At 38.2% G+C, this 26,232-nt stretch overlaps 1 protein-coding gene across 1 annotated transcript in view; it reads right to left on the bottom strand.

Annotated features, from left to right (window-relative positions):
* The window catches only part of gpc3.L (glypican 3 L homeolog), a 227,096-nt gene that overhangs the window by 132,378 nt on the left and 68,486 nt on the right, over positions 1 to 26,232 (bottom strand). Inside the window, exon 3 of the mRNA XM_018230004.2 lies at positions 11,761 to 12,452. Coding sequence (XP_018085493.1) covers positions 11,761 to 12,452 — 692 coding nt within the window. The remainder of the gene's footprint in view (positions 1 to 11,760; positions 12,453 to 26,232) is intronic.

The raw sequence follows: 26,232 nt of genomic DNA on the forward strand, positions 1-26,232 counted from the left end.
TTTTCCAGGTCCCATTTCCCTTGGATGTGGTTCAGAAAGCAATTTACTGTTTTGTTAATGGGAAAGTACTTTGAGACTCCTGGGGTGCTGTGTCATTGCTAGTAAACACTGATCCCCTGACAGGAGGCTTACTCTGCACATGACCTCAGATGCCTTACAAGGCATAAAAGAGATTGAAGTATGCAATTAACAGTTGTCTTTACAAACATGAAAGGGATGGTCTATCACCACTAGCAGGGGCCAGTGTATTGAGGGTGGAGAAGGGGCAATGGAGGCTTATGGGGGAGACAGGTTTGTGACAGTTAAGAGGGGAAATGGGGGACAGACGGGTAGGAGGGCTGGTCCACAGTTACTCCAAAGCAACAGATTCACCATTTTGGAAAACCTTCTTTTCTGTTTAGCAGTATTAGAAATACCTACTTTCAAGGACAAGTGTTTATAAAGATGAAACCATTCAGTAATCCTATGGTGTTTTATAATAGCGCAGTATGTAGCTGATAATTGATAAAGGTTTCTGTAGCTTTTGGCAGAAAACCCAACATAGGTGTATATTTAGCAAAGAGTGAATTTAGCATTCACAACAATCTGCCAGAGTGAAATTTTTCCGCTGTCTATTCAGGGATTTTTAAGAGTGTATTTATCAATGGGTGTACTCTCAGTTTCAGCCATTGATAAATAGGTCTTTACAAAACCCAATATAAATATATTGAGAATTGAGAAATTTCGCTCTGGCAGACTGTTACGAATGCTAAATTCACTTTTCGGTAAATGTGCCCCAAAAAGTCCCAAAGAGACTAAAAGGTATGGTAAAGGGGCTCTTATGGATGTCTGTACTTCTGCAAACAGCTGGTTGCTTCCTATGACTGCTGGTTCATAATTTCCTGCATGTAGTATATGAAGGATATCTTTGGTTATAAGACCCATCGGCCAATGGCCAGATCTAACCCCAAAACTAGAGTAAGTTCTGACCCTGCACCTGAACCTTCTTTTCTGCCATTTTTGTTTACACTAAAGCTGTGTGCCAAGGTTTTAACCTGGTTAGCATTCCTGCTAATGCTATTCCAAAAATATTTGATTACCTGTTATTTATGGCAGACCAAATCCCAATAACAGATCAAGCCAATAAGGGAATAATATCACTGTTGAACTATAGGAAATTATATGACAGGATGTGGCCACAAAGCTTGGGAAACAGAAGATCTGCAAGGCTGGTACTGCAAAAGGATTCCCATCAGAAGCGGGGGAAAACAAAGCAGTAAGACAAACATACGGTATGTATCATGATATGTAAAGATCAATATATAGTGATCTGTTAAAGCTTAAAATTAGTTTTTTGCAACTGTAAGCTGTTCCTCCAAGTATTCTTTAGCATCTACCCATGACAAGTGGGATGAAATTCACAAGACCAAAATATTCATAAAAGTCAAATATTCAGCACTAAGTTGACCCTATACATGTCTGGGGTCATGTACATATACTCTAAAGGCTTTCTACCACATATATTCATAGAAGGTACAAAGTGTGAATATTAAATAATTACTTAAATACTAAATGAGCAGCTGCTTTTTTTTAGACTTGTCCATGTCCACCTTCAAGTGGCCAAGCTAAGCTCTGTAGAAATCAAATACAGATTTACAAAAAATTGCTGAGGGCATCCAATTCATAATATGTCCCCATAAAAATACAATTAGCTTGTCAGAAAGCATAACTGGAAGGTTGTTAAACAGGGAGTTAGGCTAGTGACAGGCCTGCTTCTCTGTGCCACCTTGTCTGTGCACTACACCATTCAGGACCCCATTGCTACATCATTTTTTAAGGGGCAGAAATGAAAAAAAAAACACAAGAAAACTGTTGTTCTAGTAGCAGCAGACAGCATGTTAGACAGAAACGATGAAGTAAAAACAGCTAAAACCATTCAAAAGTAAATGAGTAAATAATTAGATTATCAGAGTAAAGTAGCAGAGCAACAAATGCACTAGAAAATAATTCTATGACTATAACAACACTGCAATAGATGGAGACATGATGCAGTCTTCTTATTGATTAAGCCATATCTGACATTCTATAACAAAAAAAATGGTTATAATTTATAGGATAATATGTAAATGGGACATTAAAACTACAAAATTCCTACAGGCTTGTGTATTCATGGCAGTAAAACCCATGTACCCTGATAATTCACTGCTTATATTATAAATAGACTGTCTGGGCTAAGTAGTCCTGCTCATTTCCTGTCTGAAGTCTTAAAAGCATTACAGCATTTTATTAAAGCATCAGATTTTATTTTACCATGTGACTGATAGAGAACTCTACTCAACTATCCGTGCAAGTCCTGTGGGGATCTATTTCATTAAAGTTTCAGCCCATCAATAACATAAATAGCCTACATTTTGGGATGATAAGTTTTATGGTTATGGTTGGGATTTCGTTGGAAGGGTAACTTTAAAAATGAGTTGTTCAGAAACATCATGGTAAACCATTTATAGTCGTATTTCTTAATTGCCAAAATTAGAACTATTTGAATTCACATTTTTATAATGTTCTGTTTTTAATACAATCCAAAAAAGCAGCTCAGAGAAGCATTTAGAGGCCAGGCAATGTATTTTGCAAATATATTGACAGTCACAGAGCTGTCTTATTGTGTAAAAGCCTATACAGGTGAAAATATCACCTACCCTCATTTTCCCCATGACACGTATATCAGCTAGCCTGAAGGCTGCCCCCTACTAATGACATGGGTAATGTTTAAAAATGATATTACCGTATATACTCGAGTATAAGCCGACCCGAGTATAAGCCGAGGTACCTAATTTTACCTACGAAAACTGGGAAAACTTATTGACTCTAGTATAAGCCTAGACACAACTACAGCCCTGTCTCCCAGCAGCGCACATTCTGCCAAAGCGACCCCCCCAGCGATCAACCGGACTTCTTTGCAAAGCTGATAGTGACAGAGAATTGCCAAACGGATTACTGTGTGCATTGTCCCACTGTCCCACTACCATGTGCAGAGGGTGCTGTGTGATATTGCCATCACTGTTATTCTTTCATATAACCAACAGAGGGCGCTGTGTGATATTGCAGTCACTGTTAATCTTTCATATAACCAACAGAGGGTGCTGTGTGATATTGCAGTCACTGTTATTCTTTCATATAACCAACAGAGGGCGCTGTGTGATATTGCAGTCACTGTTAATCTTTCATATAACCAACAGAGGGCACTGTGTGATATTGCAGTCACTGTTAATCTTTCATATAACCAACAGAGGGCACTGTGTGATATTGCAGTCCCTGTTATTCTTCCATATAACCAACAGATGGCGCTGTGTGATATTGCAGTCCCTGTTATTCTTTCATACAACCAACAGAGGGTGATGTGTGATATTGCAGTCACTGTTATTCTTTCATACAACCAACAGATGGCGCTGTGTGATATTGCAGTCACTGTTAATCTTTCATATAACCAACAGAGGGCGCTGTGTGATATTGCAGTCCCTGTTATTCTTTCATACAACCAACAGATGGCGCTGTGTGATATTGCAGTCACTGTTAATCTTTCATATAACCAACAGAGGGCGCTGTGTGATATTGCAGTCCCTGTTATTCTTTCATACAACCAACAGATGGCGCTGTGTGATATTGCAGTCACTGTTAATCTTTCATATAACCAACAGAGGGCACTGTGTGATATTGCAGTCCCTGTTATTCTTCCATATAACCAACAGATGGCGCTGTGTGATATTGCAGTCCCTGTTATTCTTTCATACAACCAACAGAGGGTGATGTGTGATATTGCAGTCACTGTTATTCTTTCATACAACCAACAGATGGCGCTGTGTGATATTGCAGTCACTGTTAATCTTTCATATAACCAACAGAGGGCGCTGTGTGATATTGCAGTCCCTGTTATTCTTTCATACAACCAACAGATGGCGCTGTGTGATATTGCAGTCACTGTTAATCTTTCATATAACCAACAGATGGCACTGTGTGATATTGCAGTCCCTGTTATTCTTTCATACAACCAACAGATGGCGCTGTGTGATATTGCAGTCACTGTTAATCTTTCATATAACCAACAGAGGGCGCACTGTTATTCTTTCATATAACCAACAGAGGGCATTGTGGGATATTGCAGTCTCTCCCCAAGTGAACTGTTGGTATAGGAATGATTAAAAGTGACTGCAATCTCAGCTACTCAGGTCGGGTACCGCTGACCCGAGTATAAGCCAAGGTAGACTTTTTCAGCACATTTTGGATGCTGAAAAACTTGGCATATACTCGGGTATATTGGTTTTTGGATACACACCAGTAAAGTTGCACTGCTTTTAATGCAGATTTGTATATTTCCTCTGTTTTTGCAATTTCTTCTGTTGCTGAACCTGTTCCATTAACTGACACCAGATCTGAGATGATATAAAATAATTGTTTAATGCCCTGAAAGGTAAGAGTTGTAACCAGCTTTGCCTGTGTCTCAAGCCAGTGGTAAATAAGTGGAGCACTTTAAAGACTTACTCAGGGAGTGACCACTGCACACAATGCATTTTTTACCCAAAGGCCAGCCATGTCTCCTTTTGATATTTCTTGATCGTTTCTTGTTTTGTAATAACTAGAACAATCACAGTTGCATTGATTGCCAAATGAGTGGATCTCTCCCTGAGGATTCTTAAGGATTCTTAGGGCCTCCTCTAATTCAGCTGGTCAATTCCCCCCTTCATTTGTTTCATACAACAGTAATACATGATGCTGAGTGGGATTTATTTTGCATTATATATTACTTGTATCAAAACAGGTTAGACTTAGGAGCTTCCAGTGCAGGTGGATGTCCTGTGGCTGTTAGCGTTAAAGTCTCATCTTACTCATTTGTGTGCATGAGTGTGATGTCACAAGCATGCACATAATGTTCTAGCCAGGTGCATGTTTGTCACTAAACATGGCCGTCCTCACTGGAAGCTACCTCCTGGTGTGGGCGGTATAATGCTCCCTACAGGCATTTCTATGGTCAAAATAATATTGTGTTAACCAACTGGAGCTCTATTAGCCTGCACCTCCAGTCGGGGAAACTATTTTCCTATATTAAAGTGCCTTTTAAGCTGCCCTTACATGTTAAAATTGTAATCTTTCCCCACTGAAGGGGAAATTCTAGTTTTGAGAAATATATCAGTTTACAGATGATTTCTCATTTTCACTTACAAACTGGTCCAGAGATGGCAACCAATTTGGCAACAGAATGAGAATTAAGCGGCACACTATTAGTTGTAGTCAAAAAGTGAAAATTTTTTTTAGCCCTCCACAATGCTAGACAGGCAAAGTTTCGGACACCACTGGGCCCTTTTTGTAACAGTGGCCTTTTGGTTCCCTATAATGGGTTTAGATAAATTAACGATTTAAGCAACACTGATGTGCAGCCATGAAAGTAGGTTTGATTGGCAGTCTCTAAATGCTGACGATTACATCACATCAATCAGACTGTTGTTTTCCCGCCTTATCATGTGTATAAAATGCATTTTCAATATTGAATTGTTACTTTGAGAAAGGCCTGGGACCAGGCCGAAACGTCGGTCTGTAACTTCTACAATAAATCATTTTTTCCTGTTAAGAAGTCCTGAGAGTGCGGACCGTATTGCATTTTGGTTTATATATATATATAGTTGCTTGAAAGTATTATTTCATGTCTCTCTTAGTTATATTTCAAATTCTGCTTTTCATGATCTTGTATTCTCCCAGTTTTATCTGGATTTGTGATAGGGAGAACAAAGAAATGTGATAGAAAAACACTATTTTTTCTAGACTTCAGATACATACCAGAAACAGGTTTTAGAATAAGGAAAGAACAATTCACTGAGTGAATTCTGTCGCTAACCTTTTTCTAGTATTTAATCCCATTGTAGTCAAATTTTTTTTATCCCGTTTAAGAATGCCACCATTAAAGGGCAAGGAAATCTCTACTGACTCTTCTGCACCTAGTGTAGACTTAGACTCACACATTCACAGTAAAGTAAGATCCAAAAATGGTACTCTGCTGCACATTCCTTCTGTCATTATAATTGCACATCCCTTCTGCCGTAATAATAATAATAATAATAATTATTATAATAATAAAAGAGAGCTGCATTCAAGTGCAGCCACTAGATGGCAGATTTATTATTGCTACATCCATAAAATACTTTCATTCGATTATTGAATAATGAAACCCAATTCCTTTTGACAAAATACAATAGACATAAATTAGCCTGAAAAAGTATCATAAAATCTTACTTTGGTGAAGTTCCTATTTATTCCTAGTTTTTACAAAATCTCTTATATTGTAAGCTCTTTAATACAATAAATGCAATACAAAATCTGCTCCAGTGAATTAATATGCAATCCAAAGAAGCAGCTTTTTATTCCTAGGGTAAAAAAAAAACCAGTATATGCCCTCACTTTTTAAAGGAGAATCACCTTAACATGTCCTTTTGGACGTGTTAATGTATTTACTCAACCCAACATTTTTTCCTATTGCAAACAATTCAGTTGCATTTTAAATTGGTGCCTCATGCTAGAATTCAGCCTATTAGAACAGGTAAACCTGTCAGTGTGTTGGCTGCAGTCTGGAATAAAAGTTTTGTAGCAGCTCACAAATACATTTTAAATATAAATAAACATTGGGGGGCCCATTTACTTAGCTTGAGTGAAGGAATAGAATAAAAAAACTTCGAATTTCGAATGTTTTTTTTTTGTCTACTTCGACCATCAAATGGGCTACTTCGAACTTCGACTACGACTTTGAATCGAACGATTCGAACTAAAAATCGCTCGACTATTCGTCCATCTGATAGTCAAAGTACTGTCTCTTTAAAAAAAACTTCGACCCCCTAGTTCGCCACCTAAAACCTACCGAAGTCAATGTTAGCCTATGGGGAAGGTCCCCATAGGCTTTGCAATCTTTTTTGGGTCGAAGAAAAATCGATCGATCGATGGATTAAAATCCTTCGAATCAAACGATTCCAACTATTTAATCGTTCGATCGAACGATTTTTTGTTCGTTCGATCGAGCAAATTGCGGTAAATCCTTCGACTTCGATTTCCATTCAGCAGTCGAATATCGAGGGTTAATTAACCCTCGATAATAACCCTCGATATTCGACCATAAGTAAATTTGCCCCTACAAGAAATAAAACAAAAATGACAGTTTAGAAGGTATTGGTGCAATATCTACTAAAGTTGGGGTTCACATACCCTCGCCAACACCACAGTGGTGCTATACAGTGTTAATAAACTGAGAGCCACATTCTTGTAGCTAAATTACAAACACTTTTATTCACAGTCAAGCTCTTAATAACTTTACCATTAACCAATAACTTCACAACTGCTCACACCATTACTTTTACTGTAACTATCTGGCAGAACTATTGAAGATGGTGTTGTGAACAGTTTTCACAATATAATGGCACATTAGGTCATAATGTACGGCAACCTTATGCACCGTGGAAAACCTGTAAACTGCAAATGGCCCAAAGCAAGGGCTCCCTAGATATGCATATCTTTTGGGAGGTCCTGGAAGCTCTGGCTCTAATTAGATCATTAGATCATTACTTTGTAGTACATTTGGTTCTGGCAGAAACCCAGTCTAAATGTCGTTACAATGAAGGAATATGCCCAAAAAAGAGTGTCTGAATTTACTTTACAAACAGCTGTCCCTGTCTTATATTTTGTCTCTACCAGCCTGCACTAGTGCTAATCTCATGTCGAAGTCTAGGTACCCAGCCAAACCAAGCATTTTATATTCTTCACTGTTGCAATGAGTCATATAGCTGGAAGCCATTTGATCACCATTGTCCTCATTATAAGTACACAGTACTGCATTTGCCAGAAAGCAGATAACACGTGGTATGTTATTCTGTTCTGCTCAGTATACAAAAACAAAATCACAGAAATAATCTGTAGTGGGCAGGGTCCATGGTATGGATAGTTTCAGACTCCCTTCCCTGTATGACTATTCAGATGTTTCTGCTGACCTACAATGCAGTCACTGAATTGTCCCAAGTACGGGAGGGGAAACTGGTAGAAATGTCAGATCACAGTGAAGGCATCTGAATTCATTATATGAGAAAACACTTCATAGGTTTTGTTTATTAGAAAAAAAACTGAAAAGAAACACACTGCTTTATGACATGGTTTTACAGTGCAATCCATCACCTGCAAGGGTTGCTAACGGCTCCAAGAAATTGTTAGTGGTGTTACAGTACTCCATAAGGTGAACAAATGCAGTTTCCCCAGGATTGGGTGACATATACGTGATGGCTTCCCTTTCAATATTCCTATTCTAAAACGTAATTTTTAAAACTTTATCTCCTTGGACTGCTCTGTTGCAAAAGGCATGATGAGCTGTGCACAATGCAATTCTCCTATAAAAAACATTTGGGTTAACTAGGTATAAAATATGAAACAGTAAATTGCAACCAGTCAAATGTTTTCTGCCTTATTAAAAATGGACACTTTTAGGCATTTAGTTTTGTACTTTGATAAACACCTATTATTTTTCTCAAACGCAATGTTTAATAAAAACAAGCAACTCAAATGTAATGAGGAAATATCCAGCCCATACAAATGAAAATAACATTGTATGTCAGTAAGTAATGAGTTCTGGAAAATATTTTGAGACAATATTCAGTTCTTGAGACATCATCGATTAGCTGTAAGGACAACAACAATATTTTCTGATCTATCTCTCACGCTTCAGGGATGATTATTGGAAGTGTTTGGTGCATAATAGGCGAGCAAACAGACAGATTGCCTCATTATAGCTAATACTCTGAACACACCAAATGCTTTACTTATTCCAGGAAGAACTTTCTACTGATTAAAAGAAATCCAATATTACAGAACGGGGAAAAAACATGAATAACTGATGGATCAAATATACTTTCATCGCTTGTTTTCTTGATACGACAAAAGCTACAAAGAGGACAGATGGTGAATTTTAGTTATTTACTTTAGAGAATATGCAATATACCTGTTGCCAAAAAACTATCAGGGGTTATCATATAATAAATAGAGCAACTTAAAGTACCATTGACAATTGCTGAGGGACTCCACAATGAATATGAAAATATATATATATGAATTTTAACACAGCTCTGTGATCACCAATATGTATATTCTCCAATTAAAAAGCGGCTGACTGGCCTGAACATTTCAAAACATATTAAATATCTAAAAATAAAGCAAATACCTATAATTATGGCACCCAAGAGTGCTCTCTTGAACCAAGATGACCCAAATGTTTTGGTTTGCATGCTAGGCAGAAGTGGAATGTAGAGAGATAATTATTGAGATGCTGGGGCAAAAGGAGATGCCTATGGTGATAGGTAACCATTATGGGTGGTTCTGCACAGAGACCAAATATGTTACTATTGGGCACTTTTAATTCCACCAACACTTCAGGCTCTTCAGTCTATGGGTAGCTGCCATTACATGTTTGGTGTAAGTTGTGGCTAAGGTTGTGTAGGGGTAAATGAGAATTTGGAGAAGATCTAGGAGAAACTCTTCTTGTCCTTAAAAGGGAATATGTGCAGGCTCTTGCTAAGGTATACATATTCAATAGTGTAGGTTATATACAAATGTACCATTCAGAATATACCACATTACCATCTATTCAATGATTTTAAAATATATTAATTTGGAACTTTCTGAAATAAGTATAACTATGTCTTGAAATTGTACTCGGGACCAGCAGTCCTTTTTACATTGCTGGCCCACACGTGTGTAATAAATCTTCTCTGATAGAATTTTCTTTGTCTGAAAGAGTCGTGGTACAGTTGTACTGGACATTTCTTCAGGCTTCACTTCTATATCAACTGGTTTGTTTTTTGTTTTTTTTAAAGGTTTTTATTTTCTTTTTTTAACAACATACAACACAACAAAACACCACACACCTACATCTTGCATGACATACAGTTGTAAAGGGATATAGTTTGTTATTCAACATACAATGATAAATGTACATTTCCATATTAAAGTTTATTACCTTAACAATATTTCTGCAGTTGTAAGGTAAATATCGCTTTTCTAACGATTGTGTTCTGGTGTGAGCCCCTACACATTTGGTTCCCACCCTGGGCAAGCCTCCAACCATGGGCCCCATACCTCATCAAATTTTTGTGGGCATTGCCTAGCCATATATGTCAACTTTAACATGGGGAGTTTACTATTAATCATCTTTATCCATGCCTTCACTGTGGAAGGAGTGGGACTCATCCATCCAAGAGCTATTTGTTTTTTCCCATAGAAGAGCAAAGTTCTAAATAATGTTCTAGTTTTGATACGAGGAACTAGATCATCTACCAGCCCAAACAGGCATACCTCAGGAGTTAAAACTCCAGGGATCAGAACCTGGGTTGTTATATACTTAATCAGGTTGGACCAGTATGTGTGTATTGTTGGACAAGTCCACAGCATATGAAAGAGGCCCATGTCCGATGCTTGACTCTTAGGGCAATTTGCATTAGGGTTTCGTCCCATTGCTTTGAGTCGCAAGGGAGTTATATATGTTCTATGAATAATTTTAAACTGCACCATTTTATCTCTGGTAGAGATGAGTGAATTGTATAGGTTCTCCGTCACATCTTCCCAAACATCCTCATCTAAAGTAGGGACATCCACCACCCATTTGGACCTGGCTTTCTTAAGCGGGTTGCCTAGTGTGACCGCTAACCTTTTATATAGCTCAGAAATAAGTTTCTTTGGGTTAGGGTGCCATAATCTAACCTCATAGGGAGTCATTGTCATTTGGACCCGTACAGAGCCAAATTGGGCTACGAAGGTGTGCCGGAGTTGGAGATACTGATATATCAACTGGTTTTTATTCTTAAATGGCCTATATGATTATGTCATCTTGATTGCAATTTGTCACATTATCTTGTCATCATTTAACATTTTTGAATGTTTGTAACCTCTATTGGCATGTTTGAATTAGCGGGTTATTTGTGGGTCATATCAGCCATACTGGCCATTTTTTAAGTAACTTTTTAAGAATTTTTACTGAGCCAAGGTATATATATGAATTTTTTTGTGTTTCCCAATCACAAATAAGAGGGACATGGCCTCATAATAAAGAGGCAGGATATTTTTATTTTTTTTAAAAAAATACCTGAAATTTGTAGTAGGGAAAACTATAAATTCCATTTTTTTCTGCACTGGTTTTAATAGCAACATATAAAGGCACTAAAGGGAACAAAAATGTATCTCAATGATATCTGGTCTATGATTCAAGTGAACATGGAACAGAACTTCCAGAATACTACAGAAATACTAAGATAATGTAGGGGTCATTTACATATGCCCCAGAGGCAAGTGCTACAGCACTAAAAACCACAAAGTATAAAACCTAATTCTCATTTAACTAGTCTGGGGCACGCCTCTGCTTTGCACCTGAGCATAGTGTTGGCGAGCGCAAGGCATTTCTGTCCTTACATAACCCTGTGTCTGCTGACAGTGCCTAATGTATGCAAGTTAGGGGTTGGTAGGTCCTTCTGAAAAAGCTTCAATTTTAAAAGCCACAATCAATTAGAAAAAATGTTTTAATGGCTTGGGCTGTTGGTGAAGACTCCCTTTAACTGATTTGAAAGCTTGTCAGTAACACAAAGTCCATTCCTATATGAAAGAATTCAATTCTAATTTCCATCATTCCTTTAATTCGTTTTTCAGAAGTATAGGTACAGGTACTCTAAACTTAGAGTTTTAAGGATTAAAAAAGGCACATAATATTGCATAACTTACTGATGTGTTTAGTTTTCCCCAGTTCTTCTCAACATGTAGAACAGCCTCTCGAATTAATGAGAAAAGATTTAGTAGAACATTCTCCAGGTCATAGATGCCATACATTTCTCTGGTGTGCCTCTCTATTGAAAGAATATACTCCTCCCAGTGTATATTTATATCCACCACACCAGCCAGGCAAGCTCGCATTGTAGATCCACAATACCCGGCACATGGCTTGGCCTCCAAAACACCTTGGCAGTGGGAGCAATACCACATTTTCATCAGTGTCCTTCCACAGTCTTTGTTAATTTTCAGGTAATCGGTAGTGTTTATTACTTCGATTCCAAGGTTCAGTGCTTGCAGGAAGGCCCTAGAAGCCTGCAAAGATTTTGATACTCGTGTCATAATAGTTTTAGGGTACTGACCAAAGGCATTGGTGTCACTCCTTGCCAGACGAAGACACTCAACATTTTCCACTGTTTCATGAACTCCTGGGTTTAGGTAATGGCTGTATAATACAGGGAACAGGCTATCAAAAAACTCATTTACCATGTCATTTACATTAATATCGGAACCCAGCAGGTACAATGAGATGTCTGTGAATAGCTCACCAACAAATTTCATGGCCTTTGCTGAGATGTTCTGATAATGATTCTTGAACATTGTGTTTGTGTAATTTCTTGCATGCCGAATTACCATTTCAAAAGCTTCTGCAAAATAAAGAAAAATACAAAAGAATGTATATTTTAGTGTCTATTACTTTCTTTATAATCTAAACACTCTTAACAACTTTCTTGAGTAATGCAATAGAAAGCAGAATTTCCACATAAACCCCATGATCTCACAAAGCTACTGACATTCTCTTTCTTATTGTTTCTGTTCCACATACTGCTCTTTAAGCCTACACACTTAACATGAAAACCTTTTAAGGAGAACGAATATGCTTTCAAATGTACAAGATGTATTTCATACCCCAGAAATGTCAAGATTCCGCTTCTGGGCACTATTTGTTCTAATTATAATTTGCAATGTTTAAATAAGCTTACATTTTATCTAAAAGAAGTTTTCTGAATCTTCTTTGGCAATATCTTGGAGTTTCTCAGCTACCCATGGTGCCCATGATTTAGATACAATTTATGAGAAGAAATAAATGACAATACCAAAGCTTCCAGTTTACTGTATAATGAGAATATCTGGAATCTTGAGCATATGAGTCTAGATGTGTACAGTAGTCCTGTACAGCAGATGAACAGCCATAGGTCGCCCATCTCTACTGCATAAGACATTGCTGTTTGCAAGTGAAATATTATGCATAAATAAGTTGCATTATGAATGAAACTTCAATATGGATTAGACATCCAGAAGGTTAGACTAGAAATAGGAACATTTCTTCTCTGCGATTTTGCTTAAAGTTTGTTTGGACCACATCATCTTAAAGAAATATAAACAAGGCAAAAATATATAAAGTGGGAAGGAGGATGTGTGCAGGGGAAGAAAATGTGGAAGGTAAAGGAGGTTTGTGCTGGAGAGCGAAGAGGAGGAATGTGCAAGGAAAAATAAGGCTGTGGTTCCCCAAGTGGAAGGAGGACACAGGCAGGGTGGATATGCAATGGGAACAAAAAGTAAGATACAGAGAGAAGATGTAGACTGTGGAAACATGCTGCAATGATAATGCACAAGAGAGTAGACAGATGTGGCCCACCACTGAAATGAGGATCTGTGGGGTGGAAAATATTGCAAAGGGAAAAGGAAATTTACATGCCATATTGCTGGTGTATCCAAAGTAAATTCATGTTGAAAAATGAATGTCAAATGTCCTCCACTCAAACGTCCCACTTAAAGTCTATTTCTATGGTTTGTTTTTGGTTTGTCGGGGGAAATGCAGTATGTTTCCAGCAATGCATTCTTGGCATGTTAAGGTTCCATACAATGCACAAAGTCTTTATCATACAGTGTATTGCTGAAATGCATGTGAGAAGCAGTCAGCATCGTAGCAGATATCAAAGTCAGGGGATATGGTATGTTTCAGGGACTACATAAAACAATTGGAACAAAGTTTGCTCCAATATAAATTTGCTTTTATTTCTCTGCACTGCTTCCTCATTCATTTCATTTGCTCTCTATTTGTAGCTTAAAACCACTAACATGTTTCTGAGTAGGCCTTGGTCCAATTTTTTATGTGGGCAGGACTCCCTCCTTCTGCAGTGCCTGTGTTTGTGTGTAATCAAATAGGAGTGGAAATAGGAGAGACAATATAAGCCATACACCTGCATGTGTACATATTATTACAATATTTGTCCCTGAGCAAGCTAGACCTATGCTGTCAAATCATATTGCACAGATTGATTTAAAAACTATATTTATTCAACTGATATATGTATATCCACTCAAACGTCCCACTTAAAGTCTATTTCTATGGTTTGTTTTTGGTTTGTCGGGGGAAATGCAGTATGTTTCCAGCAATGCATTCTTGGCATGTTAAGGTTCCATACAATGCACAAAGTCTTTATCATACAGTGTATTGCTGAAATGCATGTGAGAAGCAGTCAGCATCGTAGCAGATATCAAAGTCAGGGGATATGGTATGTTTCAGGGACTACATAAAACTTTGATGGTTATGGCACATTCCGTATTGTGTAGCATGGATGCAGAACAAGAGAAATCTTGTAGGCAGGCAGTGAAGAAGTGATAAAAAGCCTTTGTCAGAATAAAATGAGATACTTAGATATATGAACACAAATGGCAAGTAGTTGCAGTATGGTTAAAGCATCAAAGGTGAGACCCATAATGTTTCATTAAATCCTGGCAGACATTGTCAGCGTGTTGCAAGATTACTTAAGCATAAATGTATGTTTTATTTTCTAAATTACATTTATGAGGGGGGTGCAAATGGTTTATTTGTTGGGCAACCAATAATATATTTTTAGTTGTTATTTAATAAGACCAGTTAAGTGCTCTACTCCGTTAAACTTTGTAGCCTTGGCTAGCTCTAGAGCAGTGTTCCCCAACCAGTAGCTCACGAGCAACATGTTGCTCACCAACCCCTTGGATGTTGCTCCCCGTGGCCTCAAAGCAGGTGCTTATTTTTGAATTCCAGGCTTGGAGGCACGTTTTGGCTGCATAAAAACCAGGTGCACTGCCAAACAGAGCCTCCTGTAGGCTGCCAGTCCACATAGGGGCTACCAAACAGCCAATCACAGCTCTTATTTGACATTCCCATCAAGTTTTTGATATTTGTGTTGCTATCCAACTCTTTTTTACATTTAAATGTGGCTCACGAGTAAAAAAGGTTGGGGACCCCTGCTCTAGAGAAATAGTAATTATCAAAAGATAAACCAAATATGAAAGCATGTGCTTCTTTTAACATCAGGCATTCACACAACCTTCATGTAGCAAATGCCATCATTGTTCTATGGTTAGGGGCCCACTGAATTCCAGCACTGCCAGAATCTGAGAAAGATAATACATTCCATCTCCAGCAGATGCTTACTGCCCTAGACTTAATAGATTTAACATAGATGGAACAATTGGAACAAAGTTTGCTCCAATATAAATTTGCTTTTATTTCTCTGCACTGCTTCCTCATTCATTTCATTTGCTCTCTATTTGTAGCTTAAAACCTCTAACATGTTTCTGAGTAGGCCTTGGTCCAATTTTTTATGTGGGCAGGACTCCCTCCTTCTGCAGCGCCTGTGTTTGTGTGTAATCAAATAGGAGTGGAAATAGGAGAGACAATATAAGCCATACACCTGCATGTGTACATATTATTACAATATTTGTCCCTGAGCAAGCTAGACCTATGCTGTCAAATCATATTGCACAGATTGATTTAAAAACTATATTTATTCAACTGATATATGTATATTTATATTTAGAATTTTATATTTGTACATTTGCTAAAACATATCAAGGGTAGAAACTTAGCATGTAACATAACATTAAACAGAATGATAAAGAATTGTTCCCCCTTTATCAGCAGTCAGTACTCTTTTATTAAACATCTGACCTCTGTATTCTCCTTTAACAAGATGAGAAATGGGGATTATCCCTTGAACCTTTGTACTTTCTTGCCAATAAAGAGGCATTTCTGCAATATCTTCTGAGAGCTATTCTGCTATTTCATTTAGATATTATTGCTCTGAAGTGCTCCGGGTAATGTCAAACTATGAGGGCTGACGGTCACCTGTCCTAAAGACATTTCCCTTCATGCAGTATTTCTTACTAAAGGCCATGGTTTTTTGTATTTAGCACTTTTTTAAAATTACAATTGTTATTTCACATTCATATTATTTTTGTATATATCGCATAACTCATTGGTAGACTGAGCAATTCAAAATGTATCTCAGCTGGTCTATTGCTTATACATAGTAGTTACTAATTATTGGGCAGTACTGTAAAGAAAAGTGGAAGTCAGGGTATAAGAAACAAGTGTTTTTGGTTATGATTACAGTGATTTTTTAGCTGTTTTTCTGCATGGATTTGAGTCTCTATAAAATATAGTTAATTTACGTTAGACATATCTAATCAGTACAGCATTCAGGAGTTCAGAATTCATTTATTTTTTTTAAATTAGGGGAGGTGGAAACACTAAATTAATTACAAAAGTTAATTTATAGCTGATAAACACTAATTTACTGTAAGCAATCTGGAATATCTACTGACAAACAAATTCTCCCTTTTCTTCTCTATTTTCTTAATTTTGAGGTGTATAAGTATTAAAAAGGGCCACTATTATACAGTGTCGCACTGGGGGCCGGGCCCTGCTCCACCACACTCCATGGCCCCTGTCCCTGCCGCAACCCCCTTCTGCCGCCCTTACCAGTGGTGTAACTAGATGTCACCGGGTCCCAGAGCAAATTTTTTTTCAGGCCCCCAAATTGTTTAGAGATTGACCTGTTTTAGCAATATTTATTGAAATTGTATTAGGGCATCATGGGCCCTCCTGGGCCCCCCTGCAGCCACAGGGTCTGCTTCATCTGTAGTTACCCCTGCTGGTGCATACTTCTTTTATCTTCTCTAGGTGATCAGGGCAGGGGAGGCAGCAATCAGTTGCAGGGAGCACACAATCTAATGTGGTCATGGGGAGCGTGTCTGGGCTGGCAGGCCCACAAGGGCTGGGACCCAGTCCGACCCTGTTGGTATGCCACACATCTTAAACAATACCCTGCAAAGTCAATGGGAAAAAAAGGCCGCTCCAGACTGACCCCTCATATGTTCACCTTGGTACAGCACCAATATCAGTCCCGGGTGCTCTGCCAACAGCGTTCCCACTGTAATAAGCAATACTAGAGCAAAGGAAAGTTGGCATTCCGGATAAAAGATGGTGATTTATTGCAATAGGTCACATATCAATATTGCCTGATGCGTTTCCGGGAGCACCTCCTTTAATCATAGCCTATGATTAAGGGAGGTGCTCGCGAAACGCGGCAGGCAATGTTGGCCTGTGACCTATTGCAATAAATCACCATCTTTTATCCGGAGTGCCAACTTTCCTTTGCTCTAATACCCTGCAATCACTCTATATATGCAAAAAAAAACCTACTCTTGGAAAACAAATCTCCATCCAAGTTGATGTACAATGTTTCAGGGGTACATCCATTGCTCCGGTACTACAAAACAACTTAAATACATCTATCTGTATATCTATCTGTGAGGATTCGGGTCTGCGTTCTTGCCAGCGCAGGCGCGGGCGCGTTAGTGCACGTCAGCGCGTGACGCTGGGCGCTGGCGACGGTCGCCGACGCAAAGACGCGGACGCGAGCGCCTGAGACGGACGTGACGTCAGCACGGCGACGCCGGCGGAATGACACCAGTTGGCGCCAAATTGACATTATTTAAACCTGGTTCTGATTGAGATGCATTGCCTGGTTATTAGGTTATCTAACTGAAACCCTAGCATCTCTTCTCTTGTGATTTCCTGTTGTTGACCTTCGCCTGTTCCCGGATTACGATTTCTGCTGCCTGTCTCGACCCTTCGGCCTGTCTCTCCGTTTACGAACCTTGCTGCCTGCCTTTTGACCTCGGACCTCCTGACCACGACTCTGCCTAATCCTCTTGTACCTTTGCTAATCGTCTCATTGGCTACTCTCCACAACCCTGCTCCCTGTTCCACTCCAGGTGGGAAGCGGTTGTGTGAGGCGCTTGTGGGTTCACTATCTACGGCTCAAGCTCCTTCTACGACTGGATTATACTGGTAAGCTTGACATCTATCTATCTATCTATCTATCTATCTATCTGTATATATATCCCATTAGTTGAAGATGCTTTATGCCCAGGCAGTTTTTTGCCGGGGTAATTTTTGAGTTTCCTGATTAACACCAGCCCTAGTGTCTGTGACCATGATAAAGTCATTACAGTGTAAGTGAAGTAACCATAGCTACATGAGTATTGCTAATGGCTCTCAAGAATTAATAACAAAGCTTTAAATAACGCTTTAAATGAAAAAATGCACAGGTCAAGGTTATTTTAAAACACCAAACCTTTCCAGTGTAAACTGAGTAGTTAAAGCAAATGGAGTACTCCGAATAATATTGTTCATGTATAGCAAAGAATTAGCAGATATCTTCCTGAGCATTGTTCCAAGCCACTTTATATTACATCAAAGCAATCATAGAAGTTCATTGATTATATTAATCATTTAACCTTCTCATTTTGCACTGTGAATAAAAGGCGCCCTGATTACACTGCACAAATGGACCAAAGATGAGGTAACGTTGCTCTTACGCTTTGATTCTACTGTGCGCCCTGACTCCATGCAGTCTACATTCTTGGTTTAATTGCACACAAATTAAAGCAGCTATTTAAAATATTGCTAACAGACCAAGAGAGCATCCTGTTTTACACACCTCTTTTCCACACAGTTATAAGACACACCGCTTTCTCTTTCCATTGCTTAAGATATAGATATATGGTATGCTGCAAAGTATTTCATAGAAAAGCTCCTTATATCACATGGCAGAACAAACTGGCAAAGTGAAAATATACAGTATTTGATGAAGGCTTAACAAGAATTATTTTAGCATTTACATTGTTGTAAGTTCATACTGCCATGCAATAAGCTAAGTTAAGCAAAGACAAACAATAGGAAGTACTGTTACATTGCTGAATGTAGAATAGAGTAGTAATGTGCACCCTTGAATTTCACTGCATAGGTAAGTATTTCTATTGTATAAATAACAAATATATCTTGGTATCTAAGTTCATAGTTTGAGTGAATGGATGATCCTACCAATCTGAATTCCATTACAAATAACACAACTTGATCTTGCAAAACTTGTACAGGTTATTCAAAATTTTTTATTCAAAATTTAGACTGGAGTGTGTGGTGCTACACTCAGAATTCTAATACATCGGTAAGCTTGGAGGATGGACTATTTGCTGTATAACACTGCTGATATTCAGACATGTCAATGAAATGAGTTACTTGCAAGTACTGAATTGAGTATTATGGTAAGGGAGCTTGCAAAAACTTACAGATCAGTGCTGGGATCTAGCAGGTAAAAAAGTCCAAAATGATGTATGTAAGTAAGTCTTTTCGGTCATCCAAGTTCCGAGCACTATTGGAAGCAACCAGCTTGTTCAAATGATGCAGCCAAAGGCGTTTAGTTGGCATTCAGTGCCATAAGACGAGACCCAAAAAAGCTCTGTTGTGTTGTTGATTTTTTAGGTGTTAAAGGAGAACTTAACCCCCAAACAAATGAAAAACCCCTATCCCCTACCCTCCATAGTCCCCCCTCCCTGTCCCCCCCCGCACAGGTGTTAATACCTGTAAATGCCCCTAAGTCTTTTTTTACCCCTCAATGCAGATGCCGCACAGCGGAGCTCACGAGCGCCATCTTCACCGCTTCGGGAAATGGTTTGCATGCTGCAAACCATTTAATAAATCAGCAAGGGTTTACCCTGCTAGCAGTACCTGTGTGGCAGTGAATTTTCTTCTGATCACATTGGGGTAAACCCACTGCTCCCCAATGAAAATAAGCCCCTAATTTTCCTGGTTTTAACAGTTTCTCATTATGGCTTTTCTATAGACAATATATACATCAGATACATCTTACAACACTAGCTCTGCACACTTAAAGGGGTGGTTCATCTTTAAGTTAACTTTTAGTATGTTATAGAACTAATCTAAGCAATTTACCTCTTTTTTTATATATTTTTTCTTTAGTTTTTTTAATTATTTGCCTTTTTCTTCTGACTCTGCCCAGATTTCAAATGGTGGTCATTGATCCCATCTAAAAACAAACACTCTGTAAGGCTACAAATGTATTGCTATTACTACTTTTTGTTACTATTTAGGTTCACTCCTATTCATATTTTAGTTGTGTGGTTGCTGGGGTAAATTAGACCCTAGCAACCAGTGCTGAAATTGCAAACCAGAGAGCTGCTGAATAAAAAAGCTAAATAACTCAAAAACCACAAATAATACAAAATGAAAACCAATTGCCAATTGTCTCAGAATATCACTCTATACATCATACTAAAAGTTAATTTAAAGGTGAATAACCATTTTATCTGCCTCATTTAAGCTGCCACCTCAGATAATTAGATTCACCCAAAGGTTGGTAGCTTTGTGTTTCTTTTTTTAAAACAAAAAAGAAAAAGAGACGAAGGCTATAAAATGAAGCCTTTCCTAGCAAGAAGACAAAATATTGTCAAAGAATATGCTCAATTTTTTTTTCTCCAGCAATTTCACTGAAGAGATAAGCCCCAGTGTATGATAGATATCTGACCAAAAAAAGCACACCTTGGTTTGAAAGCTTGTTAAATTTGATCTCCTTGCTTCCCACTGCCTCTCTACCTCATTACTTCAGAAACATAGATCAGCAAACCAAGCATTTCCTCTAAGGAATCCACGTTACAGCTAATAAATATAAATTATCCCCAAATATACTGAACAGCTTGGAATGTGTTTACAAAAGTGATTTATTGTGTATTTCTGCTACAGTAACAGGTTGGGATTTATGTTTTGGCTTTTCTTACTGAAGCAACATTATGAGCCTTATTTCAGCCACCAGACTCAGAGGACTGTGCCACAAGTTGCAGAATAAAAAGACCCAAAATAATTGTTATGCAAACAACTAACTTCATGTTCTTGCTTAGTTATATTACTAGAAATAGTGAAGGTGATGGGGTTCATTTACAAAACAGAACACAGCGTAAAAAAATTAAAAAATCTGTAATAACCCATTTTTCCAGGGTGATGAAATATGTGGAAAGCTGATTTAATTACAGGGCAGTACTCGTTATTTTTGTGGCCACCGGGGTGCAACAACTGGTCCCACTTGTGGAATATAATATACAAAAACCCGACTGCAATTAATGCATATATAATTAATTAACAACACAATGGCACAGAGCAAGCTGCAAATTCACTGTACCAGGCAAAACAATGCACATTGAGACACTGCAGATCTTATTTGCAATATTACAACACCTATACTTATTGACTTTGTTTGTTCTACTGCACAAAAGTTCCGGCTTTCGGTGATATCAACACTGATCCTATTGGTATGTTATTAATGATATACAGTAAATAGCTACAGACAGCAAAATCATCAAATAAAATCTCGCTTTATCCTCTCTGGATTGGGCACAAATGTGAGAAAAATAGAAAGTAGACATCGAAATGACATCAGGGCACAATTATTGTGTATACATGAAGGAGTATAGACTGGAAAGCACACTGTGATCTTTGCCAGTGACATCAATTAAAGAATAGATCCATTTTAGTAAGTGTAAAGCAAAAAGTCAATTGATTTTACAAAACTAGCTGGAATACTGGAATAGGGACTGCTTATACAATTTCAGTGGTGGGGTGTTTCTGCCATGAGGCAAGGTGAGAACCTTGCCTCAGGCCAGTGGCATTTCTCCACAAGTTACCAGAAATTACACCTGAAATTCAGCTTTTCTAGAGCAGAGAGCGCAATTGCACTCTCCGCAATAGCAATGCAACCCACGGCTATGTTTAGGAAAGTGTGGGTGGTGAGGGGGCTTAGGCAGCTTTAACAAAAGAATAGCCCCTGCATAGTATGCTGTGTTTTTTTTTAGTGTTAGCTCTGCTGCAGTGTTAAATACTTATCTAGAGACTTGGCATATGCATTTAGGGGGTTATTTTCTAAACCATGAATTCATCTGGTTTGGCTTTTTGGGACAAAAAATATCCCGATACTGTAAAAAGCCCAAATCCGAATATCCGCCATCTAAAACCTGTCAATGGGAGATGGTTTATCGTGGTTTGCACTGGGTTTAACCAGATAATTTGATATTTTTGGGGTTTTCAGGCAAAGACCCAAAAAAATTGAGTGATTTAGGAAAAAAGTCTGAAATAACTGTGCGTTTCGGATCTTCAATCGATTTTATCTGTTTTTTTTCCCCGATATCATTTATTTGAGTTATTTTATTAATAAATAAGGCTAAATCGGGGATCGGAGTTTGGTCAAGCTTGTTTAATTTAAATTATGAGATAAATTTGGATTTTAGTAATTAACCCCCTTAATTCACATCAGTATACCTGACCTTTTCCTAATGCTTGGCCTGCTCTGGTGTTTTGTGTAGGACTCTGCTAATATCAGAAGTATTGGTCAAGCCAAAATGACTTGTGAACTGTATAACATGGGCACTATTACACCTATAGGCCTGTAGTGATATAGTCATAAATAAGCCTCTTTAACCATGCAAGTCACTACATACTGTATGCAGGTATCGACTACAGGTATAGGATTCCTTATCCATAAAGCTCTGAATTACAGGAAGGCCATTTCCCATAGACTCCATAATAAGAAAACCATTATGTTAATGAATTCCTTTCATTGTGAGTTCCAGTAACTTTTATTTAGGCGCCTTCACCACATGGAACTTGAAGCATATATGCTAAGAATAGCACAGACATGGAAGTCTTCTGACAGAAAAGTGCTGTGACATCCCATTGTGTAAAGCTTTGTTTTAATAACAAATAATATCGCTTTTGCTTATCACAGCAGTCCTGTTCATTGTTTTCTTTTCCTTTCTAATGAAGTATTTCATTAGTGGGGACAGTATAGCCAGTGACTTATTGAAGAATTTTCCTTGAGCTGCTAGAGAGATTAAAATAAATATCATTCCTTATAAAGCATCTGGAAGGTAATTCACTGGTGACGTTTTAAAGGGAGAGACCAGGAACACATGCTCAGTTTCATTCTCAACTCCAGGATCATAAGATTTGATTTCTGCAGGGATATTTGTTACCAGAGAAATCTGCCTTTGACGCCCATCCCTATTAACAGATCCCACGCATTGGTTTTAATATAGCCTGAAAAGCAACTTTAATTGCCCTCTGCTTCTCTTCATAATTTTCTAAGAATCATTTATATATATATATATATATATATATATATATATATATATATATACACAGAGTTATAATTATCAGTTTCTCTGTGATAATAACAAGTGGAGGCTGGGTAGAAGTGAAACTTTCGAACAGAATGCAAGGATGAATATTGTTATATGGAGGGAGGAGGGAACCAAAGGTCAGAATGGAAAGAAACTTGAATGTGAAGGGAATATAAGATCGTGATATATAGTTAATTGCTAACAGAAAGCAAAATGGATATTGTGTGAATTCCTTGTGTGAATACAGTGAGAACTAGCCTTTTCTAGCTTGCTTTTCAACCTTGAATGCAGCTTAATGCATTGGGTTACTTAATAAGTGGAAAGCACTGACGCAGGTGGGGCACAATAATAATGTCATATCCTCAATGTCAGCTTCTTCAGTGTGACTATGACCATTGATGTATATGTTCTTAAATGTAAAGCAAGTTGCAAATGTCATTTAGACATTGGAGAAAGATGCTTGTATCATACTACCGGCACATGTAAAATAATAAATCCCCCATGTCCATATTTTAGAATGAAGAAACAGGCTGTTCACAAGATATGCATGATGTGCTTTTTAGGTATGTATGATAAATGTCCCATGTTTTTGTTAAGGTCTAGGAACTATGAAAGTGGCCTGGTGAGCTAGATGTCCAATATAATCTCTGTATGAGAGACAGATATGCTCCACTTCTATAACTGGGCAACTATACAGACACCCTGCACAACTTAAAACCCCATTCCTTCATCAACTGCCTATCTATATATGTTGTTTATTTACTCATATGTAATAAGTTCCATGTAGGCAGGAACATCAAGGCAGTTGGCACAAGGATAGCTGAACATGCCCGCAACATCAAAGCCAACAAGACCAACCATAGTGTTGCCCAACATGCCAGGGGAATGACCCTACAGATAGGTACATGTTAATAATAACTCTCCTCCAGCCAATACTCCAGTTTCCACAATGCCTTGAACACTTCTTATTTTCACAGTTCTGATATTCAAAGAATGTGCAAGACATTGTGAAAAATGGAATCATGGTTCTAACAGAGTCTAATACCATCACTCGTCATCAGGAAGAAAGTACTGCCATTTTGCTTGATGAAAGATACTAAAACTGCTTTTAGTACTGGGCTGTCCAACTGGAGGTCAGTAGGCTGAATTTGGGATTCCAAGGCATTTAAATGGTCAGCCCGATATAATTTGCCCCCCACCCCAATCACCTTTTTTCAGATCATGGGCCTACAACATGGAAGACTTGGGTAACATTACATGAAGCTCTGACAATCATGCCAGTTTATCTGATAAGATTAAACAAGATACATCTTTATCCTCAGTTCTATTACACAATAGCTTGAAACTTTTAGAACTTTTTGTATTACACATTGTCAAGACGAAGAAGCAAACAGTACTACAAATATTAATATATTATTTTTATATATTGTTTTTCGAGCTTCACTGTAAACGAGAAATGTTTGTGGCAAAAATGTATGTGTGCAATATGTGATCAATAGCATGTGTTTTCAGAATAATTTAGCAGGGGGGCAGCAGCTGTCAAGAAAGATGGATTTGAATAACATTCCATATGGCTACTTGGAAAAAAATGACAAGTAATTATTTAAATATTTTTTAAAATAAAGTACAACAGACTGTCAGGAACGCTCTGTGAGGCTCCTTGTCCCAGCGACGGCAAATCTAAGATGGCAGCACCCGTGGCAGGCTTCGGGCGCCGGCACGCAAACGTGTGACATCACGACTCCAAATTCAAAATAAAAGGATGCCCAGGACGCCGGTTCAATGCCTGAGTATAGGAATTGCTGAATCGTGTTCCTGGGTTTCCTAAATTCCTGAATTTCAGTTTCCTGGCTTCCTAACCCTTGGCTTCACCCTAGCTGCCTGCCTTATTGAACACTTGCCTGAACTTGACTACACTTACGCCTGACCCCTTTTTGGATACCGCAAATTTGGACTTTAACCCTAAGCTTCCTCCTTGGTCCGGACTTCTCCCGCTGGGAACTGATAGGCCCACTGACACAGACCAATTGTCAAGCCATTTCCTTTTCTATATAATCGATATAAGCATTACCGAGCAAAGCATAGCAGAATAGCAGCACCATAATCACACAAATGAGCATACTAGTAATGATCTGCAGTATTTTAAACAAATATTTACATTGTTTATAAAAACTGTTAGAGAAGCATGTCAGTATCATGATAAGATGAGTCATAGACTAACTTAGTGCTGTCCAAAATGTTTCATTCCCGGCCAATTATTCGTTATCTCTCATGCATGGAGGCTGAAATATCATAAAACAGTGGATCTTAAATAGGTCTTTGGATACCCTGGGCAGGCCTACAGTCCCACAGCTGAACAGCCCTGGTTTGAATGTTAAAAGATGCATATCAAGAAAGACTTTTAAGACTTAATATACACGATTTAAAGGACAACGAAACCATAAAAATTAATATAGCTAAAACTGCCATATTTTATATACTGAACTCATTCCACCACGCTAAAGTTTCAGCTTGTCAAAAGCAGCAATGATCCAGGACTTCCAACTTGTCACAGGGGGTCATCATCTTGGAAAGTGTCTGCGACATTCACATGCTCAGTGGGCTCTGAGCAGCTGTTGAGAAGCTAAGCTTAGCTGTCGTTGCAAATTATCAAGCAGAAAACAAGGTTGGTCTGTAATATAAAATGATGCTACAGGGCTGATTATTAAATTCTGGTGCTAATAGCACTGGTTTCTGTGCTGCCATGTAGTAATTATCTGTATTAATTACTAATCAGCCTAATATTGTGACATTTATATTCTATGTGTACTGTATATTGTGAGTGGGTCCCTAAGCTCAGTATATGACAGTAGCACAGAGCATGTGCAGTGAATCAGCAGAAAATAATATGGGAGCTACTGGGGTATCTTTGGAGACACAGATCTTCCCTGCTAAAGGGCTGTGGTTGCCTTGAGCTGCTACAGAAGCCCAAAACATAATGTACAACATTTCTAGCCTATTTCTTTAGTTTAGCTTTAGTTCTCCTTTAAAGAAGAAAAGGAAATATCAGAGTTCAGAATGTAAACATTTTCTAGAAGCAGAAGTTGGCTGGAAACAGTGAACATAAAATAAGTGAGCAAT

The sequence above is a fragment of the Xenopus laevis genome, chromosome 8L (assembly GCF_017654675.1).
Source record: "Xenopus laevis strain J_2021 chromosome 8L, Xenopus_laevis_v10.1, whole genome shotgun sequence".
Taxonomy (NCBI): domain Eukaryota; kingdom Metazoa; phylum Chordata; class Amphibia; order Anura; family Pipidae; genus Xenopus; species Xenopus laevis.